Below are 9,934 nucleotides of genomic sequence, written 5' to 3'. Positions count from 1 at the left end.
CTTACCTAGGCCACGTGTGATACCAAAGGATTATTCTTATCGTGAGGTTGAAATACAGAATTCTCGGTTTCGACACTGTGGGCAGTATAGTGTTCCTATTATACTATCTGCAACACGATCAATTAGATAAATTTTACAAACTCTTCAAAGATCACTATGATAATTTTTGGTCAATCGCATCAAAAATATTGATATATTATAGGCATGGATTCGACATAATTTTCATCATGTCTCGTTGTAATATACACAGAGACACGCAATGGATGTCCAGAATATAGACGCACAAGATCCACAGCCAATTCAAATTGACGATAACTACTACTTACTACCAGCTCCCGAACCAGGGTCAAAAGTATCTGAGTCAAGAATTACGTTGGACGACTATAATCGCATCAGCAAAAATACTTCTCCAGTCAAAGCGTGCATCGTTGAAATAGCATCGCTTGCGCAGTTGCGCGCTAAGTATCAATAAAGGATCATATTTTTATGATGTCTTCGTGCGGGGATCCCGCCATGAAGTCACATTAGCGAGTGGATCATATGACTTGTATTCATGTTAAATGTGTCGAGTATGTCCGTAAAAATCTTGCCTCGCACGAAACAATGACCGAGACAAGGTTTGGTTCATCTAATATCAATAGGAGATAGGTTTTAGATGAAAATGTGAGTCATAGCAAAATACTCACAAAGTTTTTAATTAGAACATGTCGATAGTTCCTATAGTAACTTTATATCATTAATAAATATTTGTGAGCATGTGAGTATGTGAGTATTGGGATAGATAAACCATAAATACATGTAGGGGTCTAATGAAATAATGTAAATATTTGGAGTGGCTAAAAAAGGCCATTTTTTATTACTCACATACCCACAAATTCAAGAGCTTCTCATGGTATGATTTTTTTGATAAAAATCTGTGAGTATTAAAACAAAATACTCACGCAGTTTTCGCATCTAGAGTCACTGTGCAATGTCACAATAGAATTTGGTCCATACCGGTAGAAAAAACGGCTTTCCACAGCGTAGTTTCACTGATGAATCATGGCAGCAACTAAAGAATTCATGATTTTTTGTTTAATCAAATCATGAATTCATGGTAGTTTAACAAAGCAGAGTTTCAGACTCAGCAGAACCGCATGAATCCATGACAGTGCTTTTTTCTGTTAAAGACTATCGATGACAAGATCCATGACGATGCGCAGATCGACACGAGCTGTTGGGTTCACGCCAGGTGGAAGAGCTGCATTCTGGGGGATCGATAATATTCTGCGCATGTCGAAGGTGACATTGACAGCAGCTCCAGCAGCTGCATGTCGAAATGTTCCGCTCGCTGTTGGTCTGATGGTTGGGTGTGGTCGGGTCGTACTGTCATAGAGCGCATATCGAATCTGAGTACCAGGGGCACTGATTTTCAATAGCAGCACATACTGGATCCCAGTATAACCGCACCACCATCTGGCAGCACCTTTCAGACTTGCCCAAGATTGAGATCGTCCAACCTCCACTGCCAGTGTCACCCAATCGGTAACGGTGCGAGGTGCCGGTGCCGGTGTTCGGTTGAGCGTAGTTCTCTTTGGGCCAAAAGTCGCATCAGACTCCTTGTTCGGGTTGGCAGCTCTTCTCGCTGTCATCGAGCCGCATTTTCCGACCTCGTCTTCATTTCCTGCCGCACGTAAGAATTTGCTCGTGAATTCTGCCGCCGTACTCTCATGCACTACCGTTACAAGTTCGACTATCACGATACGCCCATCGTTGAGGGCGAGAAATCGAAGTGGAATCCGCAGTCCTTCACCGTCTCCAACATACGTATTGAACGCAGTAACGGAGACTCCCTCACAAACGACGTACGGATCAATTTCGTCGTGATCGTTGTCGAAATAACTCGCAACCGCATCAAGCTCCAGCGCATCGATGGCGACGCGAATATCATCAGCGGTCTTCAAAGTCGTCATGCTTGTTGCAGCTGATGTTGGCCGTACCACGTCGTATATTGCACTGGAAGAACAATACGAATCCCCGTCGCAGCATGTGCTCATTTTCTCTTTCTCGAAAATGTCCTTTCCCATTTAATGGGAAAGGAAAGTGGGAGGGAAAAACCGGTTTTCATCGTCTGCTCGTCCGCTCACTGTCCGCTCACTGTCCGCTCAAGCAATGCATAATAAGGCATCTAGAGTACCCCTAGACACCCTCAGAGACAGCGATGATGTACTACATGTATATAGTAGATATAATACATATTATGTGCTCGCAAGCTTCCACGCTTAGAGTACCGCTGAGAAAAGCCGGGTTTTAATCAAACTTTTGACCAGTAGGAATCAGGCGGAATAAAAAAATGGCATCTGCGACGTGTGAATACTGTAGCCATCTTTAATACAGCAAAAAGACTTGGCGGATGCTACAGACCATGATTTCAAAAAGGGTTTGATAAAATAGCATGGGTATTTCTAAGTTTTTTTCCATGATTTCGTAAAATAAAATACGACAGCTTGGTAAAATATGTTCACCAACAGACGTGGTCAATCATATTGACAGGAGATCAAGAAAATTAAAGAATGGGAGAGATGATGCTGCGCCGGCTCACTGATAAATTGCATAAATGACCTACCTTATGTCATATAACTACAGTCCTGCACCTCCAATTCGACACCGGTATCAGTCGATACCCTTCCAGAGTTTATGATTACGCGAATCGGATGCGCAATTACCTTTGCCCATCACCACCCTAGCAATTAACCTCAACGGTTTCCCCTCCTCGCCGAGGGATGACATGCCGCATCGATTTGATTTTAAATTTTGGATCGGACGTCTTCATACAAACACACACTTTGATTTTTACCGCCAAAGACAATGAAACATCTCCCTTCCTCCTACATGTCCCACAAAATCAGTCTTTGTGCGAGAAGCACAAGTCAGATCCTGCATGCTCTCACTCCGAACTTGCTCGTTGGGCAACGGAGCGCTTTAAGACCCCCAGGCAGTAAAGCGCACTACCGTCCGGAGTATTCTTAAGCGGTCCGCGGAGGTTGCCGCCTTGCCGGACGCCTATCGCGACCGGAAGCACTGTTGCGCGCCCGCGATACGCGCGTCTGACGCCAAGATTATGCAGAAGATTGGCGTAAATTTTGTACTTAATTAACAAATAAAATATCAGTGCACTGGATTTGCGTTTGTTTTTTGCTTTACGTTGCCCTGGCACTGTTGATATGGTCCGCCCTGTCGAATTGGAGATGCACGACTGTAATACCAGGATTCTAATGCAAACATGGTAAAATCATGGTTAACATGAAAACATGGCTAAGTAAAACATGCAATATCATGTTTGGCCTTAGAGTCTGTGTCTAGCCAGATACTGTTTTTCTTGCGAGTGCATCACTCTGCTACTGTATCGTTTCCTTTGCTTGCGTCGCTGAATTTTACAATGGTACGCAGGACATCCCATCGGCGGCGCACCATCCCACTCTTTGTGTAATCCGTGCCTGGCTCCTTCCAAAACTGTCGCCAGTGTTGGTTGGACGTTTTTGGAGATCTCGCCAGGAACGCCTATGTCAGGGCTCTCTACGACTGAGATTGGAACACGGGGGGGCGTTCCAACTCAGTGCTCCGTCATCCTGGGTAACCGTTCCAGCTGACCGGGGCGTTATGGCTTGAGCCTCCGCGTTTTCTAGAGCAGCAGGGTCACCGGCATCCTCATTGAAAAGATCTGTTATTCAAGTAGCGTCTACAACGTGCGTGTTCGGCCGATAGTACAGCCGCGACAAATCATCCATTTGTCCCATCGATGTCCCCGGTTTGTGGTATATCTTGAACCGCAGTTGTGATAACTCCATCGCCCAACGAACCAACTCGGCATTTGTAGTCCCAGTAGTTTCTCCAAAACCCACGTCAGTGCCTGGTGGTAGATGTACAGGTCGAATTTAGCGTGACTGAGGTAACCCCGGAACTGGCGCGTCGCCCAGAGAGTTCCGCAGCACTCGAGATCGGTCGTCCCGCTCGTCTTATAGATCCAGTTCCGTTGGGACCACACCAACATCTTACTCGCATATGTGTCACGCTTGTCAACCTCTTGCGTGAGACACGCTCCTACCACCAGGAGTGACGAGTCCACATACAGCCTATAGCGCGCCTTGAAATCGGGGTACACCAATGTGGGAGGTTCCACTGGAGCTCGTTGAAATTGACGAAACACCACCTCACAATCATCATTTCATTGGAACAACACGTCCTTCTAGTTCAGGCGTTCCGGAGGTGCTGCAATGACCGCCATGCCCGGTATGTAACGTCTATAATAGCTGGTTAGCTCCAGGAACGCCCTCACAGTATGCAGGTCATGAGGCCTCTCGATGTTCATCACAGCCTTCGCCTTTTCGGGGTTCGACATGATGCCGTAAGCGTGACAATATGGACTAGAAACGCCACTTGGTCGCGCCCCCTATGGCACTTCTTCATCTTTAATTTGAACCCAACGGCTCTAAAGCGTTTCAGAACTTGACGCACGCGAATCAGGTGCGTCGGGAAGTCGTCACTAAACACTACGCAGTCATCGAGGTACACGTGGAAAGTCCTCCACTTAAGGTTGACGAGAACGCTCTCCATCAGGCGTTCAAAACCCGGAACGGCGTTACACAAGCCGAACGGCATGTCTAGTTACGCATAGAGCTCAAATTTGCTCGTGAAAGCCGTTCTCTCCACGCTGTCTGGGTCCATTGGAACGTTCAAATACCCAGAGGCAAAAACCATGGTAGAGAATAGAGAGGCGTTACCGAGGACGTCCCCAATGTCACCAATGAACTGCATCCGGTAGCTATCCTTCACGGTGACAGCATTCAGCTTTCGATAATCAATGCAAAAGCGAATACATCCGTCAGTTTCATGATCATCAAGACCGTACTTGCCCACGAGCTTGTCGACGGCCTGACGAGACCAATGTCAAGTCTCCTTCAACCTTCGACACGCGGTATGGCAGCTGTTTGATCGACGCATGCGCTCCAGTGTCGATGCCTAGCTTGAGAAATTTTGTTCTTCCTGGTTTCTTCGAGGTTTCGACAAACAAATCCCGCAGGTCTCTTAGCATTTCTGCAAAACGTCCTCTCTGTGCAGCACCCATCGACGAGTCTTCAAAGTCCACCTCGAGCTGTCTTCCTGTGGTCTTTCAGGGGGTGGCCATTTTTTCTTCGAGCTTTCCCAATCTGGGGGGGCAAAGGGCTTTTTTTTTCATTATTACATTACAGGCGGGAACTTTCGGAGAAGGATGGGAAAAGTGTTGCCACGAAACCCCGTTTTTGGAAAAGATGTGTCCCGGCAGAGAAACATAGGTTCCGGACGAAATCTCAACTGCTTTCAGTATAGGCGTTATACACCTCCATGAACACTGTTCCTTCCGTCACTGTGCAGAGCGTCCTAGCGAATCTCAGAGATTCGTCCGCCCCTGGAACGCCTTCCACCAGCACCACAGAGTTGCCCTTCACTGTTCCGCGACACTTGATCTCACTAGCGCTTGACGGCCAGGTTCTAGACGCACCGTCGACGATACTAAGGCCGCATACGTCTCTTTCATTCTCGTTTCGCCCAAAGAGATCACATCCCCAGTTCTCTTTAGCGCCATTGTCTGCTCCTCCAGGTCGATCACCGCGCGAAACGCCCCCAACGAGTCCGTTCTTAGCATCGCGTCCTCGAACAGACCATCAACCAAACCACGAATGGAAGCGTTCCAAGTGTCTAGCAGGTCAATGACTCCGCGCAGTCGAATTGCATGCCCTGAAACGATGTCCAAACTTCCCGAATAAGGTCTCAGAGACTCGGAAGCTCGTCCGAATCGTTTCAGCCCTCGCTTGTCCACAAGGCTGGCGACCGGACCCGTGTCGGCCAGCATCTCCGACAGACAGCAGTCGATGAAGTCGTCTGATAGGGCCTGCATCCCGCCGACACTGCAGATGACGCGCTTGCCCGTCGGGACGACACTTTCATTGCTGCCCACAGCTTTACCGCCGTCCACTTCGCGCAGCCCCGGCTTCCTTCGCTTCTTCGGCGTCCTCCTTGCGTTCGCGAGATGCACTTTTGGGGCCTCTTCCTCTATTTGAGCTCCTCGTCGCTGATTGGCAAAGTGGACTTCACCCTTTTCCGTAGATTTCATCTACCGTCGCAGTAGTTAGTCCCACTATTCCGGAATTCCTCCTTCCCCTGTCCCACAGCTTCTGGCGATTGGTCGGGACATCCGTCTTAAAATAGTTCCGGGCCCAAGTCATCGCCCGATTTAGGAACGCCTCCGTAGGTACTCCACCCACTTTGAGGAGGTACACAAGCAGAGCCACCTCATCTAGAAAGTATTCGCCCTTATTGTCACGTAATGGGGGAATCTCTCCCGCCATATCGGCTCGCTCTACGCCCTCTAGACGTTCTAGTCCGCACCACTTCTTGGCGCTCCACTCCTGTTTTAGGAGCTCGTACACTCGACTTCGAAGTTTAGAGCGCCATCTGAACGAAAAGCGCTCCAACTTTCTTCTCAGGAGCCCTAGCGGTCGGAGCGGCAGAATCGTCGAGTCCAACATACACACGTTCTGCTCGAACTCACGTTCTTTTGCTTCTTCAGCCGTCTCTTCCGAGCTTGCGGGCTCGTCCACCTTCCCTTTGACCGCGCTAACCACAGGCGGCAGCCGTTCCGTTTCCTCACTAGCCTCCTTGGAGTCTCGAATTGCTCGCTTTGCACCCGTAGAAGCCTCCATCTTTCATTCATACCAATCCAGCCAATACGCAATACTTCTGGCGACAGCTTTGGAAGGAACCAGGCAGCGATTATACGAAGAGTGGGTTGGTGCGTACCATTGTAAAATTCAGCGACGCAAGCAAAGGAAACGATACAGTAGCAGAGTGATGAACTCGCAAGAAAAACAGCATCTGGCTCGACACAGACTCTAAGGCCAAACATGATAGTGCATGTTTTACTTAGCCATGTTTTCATGTTAACCATGATTTTACCATGTTTGCATTAGAATCCTGGTATTAGTTATATGACATTAGGGAGGTCACTCATGCAATTTACCAGTGAGCCGGCGCAGCATCATCTCTCCCATTCTTTAATTTTCTTGATCTCCTGTCAATATGATTGACCATGTCTGTTGGTGAACATATTATACCAAGCTGTCGTATTTTATTTTACGAAATCATGGGAAAAAAACTTAGAAATACCCATGCTTTTTTATCAAACCCTTTGGTCTGTAGCATCCGCCAAGTCTTTTTGCTGTATTAAAGATGGCTACAGAACTCACACGTCGCAGATGCCATTTTTTATCCCACCTGATTCCTACTGGTCAAAAATTTGATTAAAACTCTGGCGGCCTCCATTTTCAAACGTGGAAGCTTGCGAGTGAGTACACAGTGTAAGCGTACAACATGAAAGCACCGAAAGTTGGCGTAGATGTTACCGCGCATAAGGAGGAACATAATGTGACCGACGCCAAGAAGAAAACGAAGCTACGAGTGCGCTACTACGTGGAACTCGTGGTGGGCTTGCCGCGGGAGAGCCACACGCGTTTGGGCTTCTCGGGCTCGTTCCAGGCGCTCCTGCGGCTGCATCGCGACTTCGTGCGATTATACGTGGAGAAACACGGGGATCCCCACAGCGGATTACTTACTGGGCGCGAAAGTTTCCTATCAAATTCATCATCCACGTCGCGCTCGTCGGTGTCCTCTACGTCGAAGAGCTCACCCACCTCACTCTCGAGTCTCGTGCGGCACACATTTGGCCTTAAAAAGAAGTCAAAAAGCACAGGGGACGCAAATATTAACGGTGAGGGATCTGCAAACAACCAGCATACGCGCTATATCCACCACCACCGCCACCACCACCATCAGTACCCGACTACACAGGAACCACCTATCGGGATCGTGCCATTCCCTGCTCAGAATAAGATGCTGGTTCATCTAGAAACCGGTGAAGCCAAGGACGATGACAAGATCGAAGCTCGCAACGCTGCTTTGTTTGAATACTACTCACAATTGTTCAATTCAGACGACGGTGAAATGTTCCTGGAACTGGTTCACCAGCGAGCGAAAGAGCGAGCAGACAAGAACAAGAATGAACTCGTGGAAAATCAGTCGGAGGATGGTGCTGAGCCTCACAGCAGTGGTGGTTTTCTCAAGCTACTGGGTCGTCATCCAAAGACTGAAGATGCTAAAAGCAAGAAGCATGTCGAATTTTTCGAGCCTGTGTACGTGCGCGCAAGAGGAAAATCGAGGGGCCGTAAATCTACGCATCGGAAATCTAGCCTGCAAGCTCCATGATACATGAGGCCCTGCTTTGGTTGAAGAAAGGTAGCGAGATGCGAATAACGAAGTTTTTCATAGTTTTAGTTTTTCGAGTAACAGTAACAGGTAAGTAGATGAACATCACACTTCAGTAATTAATTCCTCGCCGTCTTCGCCGCTGACCTAGGCGTCAACGTCGGTGTCAAGAAAGTCTTCTGTGTATAGATCATCCATAGATTGACCCCTATCGTCTTGCAATTCTTCTTGTGCGACGGTTCTTTCTCCACACCCCCAACTTCTTTTGACACCTCAACATTGATCAGTGCTGCATCAGCAGCTTCATCAATAGAAGTCTTTTTCCAATCGCTCGTGAGGTGTTTTGCATCGTCCAGCATATCAATTGACAACAACTCGCTATCAGAGCCATCGTCCGTATCCAGCCTTAAAACACTCTCAATGGCAGCTAGCTTTTGCTGCTGTATCTCGTCCAATTCTTCATCTGTTGTGTTATTATACACCCGTTCCACGGCGACGCACCGAACACCGCCAGACGGTTGGTCCTTTTCAGGATCAGCTTCAACCGAACTTAATTCATGCTTTCCAGCATAGTGCGACTGAAATGAGTTAATGTTGGCGAAATCAACACTCGAAGTTGCAGCGGCGTGGCTCTCGTGACACCCTTCTACGACCAATCCTCCCGTGGTTTCATCAGCGATGAAGCCGTTATGATGCGTTTGCTGCTGCGCTTCCAGGTTACCTTCTTCTTTTGAGGTTGAAGTGACAATAGCCCCTGATAAAGTTGTTGTAGTAGGATCTTCCGAAGGGATTAAAGCACCCTCAGAGTTGTAAGATCCATTGCTTGGCTCCGACTCCGTGTTTGGAGCTGTTAATGCTATCGGTCGTCGCAAATCTCGAGGAGTTACCGTTGAAAAACTTCGGGATTTCGGAGCAGAAAATGCAGTTGGCAGTGTTGATTGTGCATCTGCAATCGACTTGGAAGTGGCTGGCCGTGATGACTTTAGTTTCTCACGCTTGATGGAAGCTAGTGTCTCTCTCCGCACGAACTTTTTCATCTCGTCGAGTGCTTGAGCCAGTATCACCTTTTGTGTTGGAGGTGACATTGTATGCTTTCCAACACTCTCACTGAATTCTCGATCGTATGTCCGCTTGCGCTGCTCAAGAGTAAGGTTACTCTGAATCTGCTCCACATGAGACTTTAAGAATCCAATCTCTTGTTCTAGTTTGCGCTTTTCATAGGTAATCATTCTATTCTCTTGCTGAAGCTTGGCCATTTGTAGATTATTTCTTGCCTCCACGTCTGCAAAGGCAGCCAACTTTTGTTCGTGAGCTTCCCTTTCAAAACGCTGTTGATCCAAAAGTATTTGGTGGTGACGCAATTCCTGATACAATTGAACTCGCTCCTCCTCCAATTCCATGAGGTTTGTGCTCTTTACACCACTACGAAGGGACTGCATCGCTTCCTCGTAAGAAGTCAGCAATTGAGACTGTTGGACAAGCTTCTGCTTCAGCCTCTGCGTTATGGCATGGACCTGACGATCACGATCCGCCAATTCCCTTTGACTCACACTTCTATTTGTGCGGAGGGACCTATCTGCACCAACAGCCTTGGCATGCAACAAAGACTCGATTTTCTTGTCTTTCATGGCTACCACCTCTTCCAGGCGACGAGCAT

At 47.9% G+C, this 9,934-nt stretch overlaps 3 protein-coding genes across 3 annotated transcripts; 1 reads left to right on the top strand and 2 right to left on the bottom strand.

Moving 5' to 3' along the window:
- Positions 1 to 1,163: 1,163 nt before the first annotated feature.
- On the bottom strand, positions 1,164 to 2,036 carry PITG_18321 (uncharacterized protein; the record flags this gene model as incomplete). The annotated part of the gene is made up of 1 exon (XM_002997727.1): positions 1,164 to 2,036. One exon carries the CDS (start codon positions 2,034 to 2,036, stop codon positions 1,164 to 1,166), a length of 873 nt encoding a protein of 290 aa, XP_002997773.1.
- A 5,316-nt stretch (positions 2,037 to 7,352) lies between these two features.
- PITG_18320 (uncharacterized protein) lies at positions 7,353 to 8,277 on the top strand (the record flags this gene model as incomplete). The annotated part of the gene is made up of 1 exon (XM_002997726.1): positions 7,353 to 8,277. The coding sequence occupies one exon, from the start codon at positions 7,387 to 7,389 to the stop codon at positions 8,275 to 8,277; it is 891 nt and encodes a 296-aa protein (XP_002997772.1).
- Positions 8,278 to 9,078: 801 nt separating this feature from the next.
- Positions 9,079 to 9,533, bottom strand: PITG_18319 (uncharacterized protein; the record flags this gene model as incomplete). The annotated part of the gene is made up of 2 exons (XM_002997725.1): positions 9,079 to 9,233; positions 9,272 to 9,533. 2 exons carry the CDS (start codon positions 9,531 to 9,533, stop codon positions 9,079 to 9,081), a joined length of 417 nt encoding a protein of 138 aa, XP_002997771.1.
- Positions 9,534 to 9,934: the final 401 nt, after the last annotated feature.

The sequence above is a fragment of the Phytophthora infestans genome, genomic scaffold (assembly GCF_000142945.1).
Source record: "Phytophthora infestans T30-4 supercont1.67 genomic scaffold, whole genome shotgun sequence".
Classification (NCBI taxonomy): domain Eukaryota; phylum Oomycota; class Peronosporomycetes; order Peronosporales; family Peronosporaceae; genus Phytophthora; species Phytophthora infestans.
Note: the sequence above shows the minus strand (reverse complement) of the source record. Positions and strands in the feature narration are given on the sequence as shown.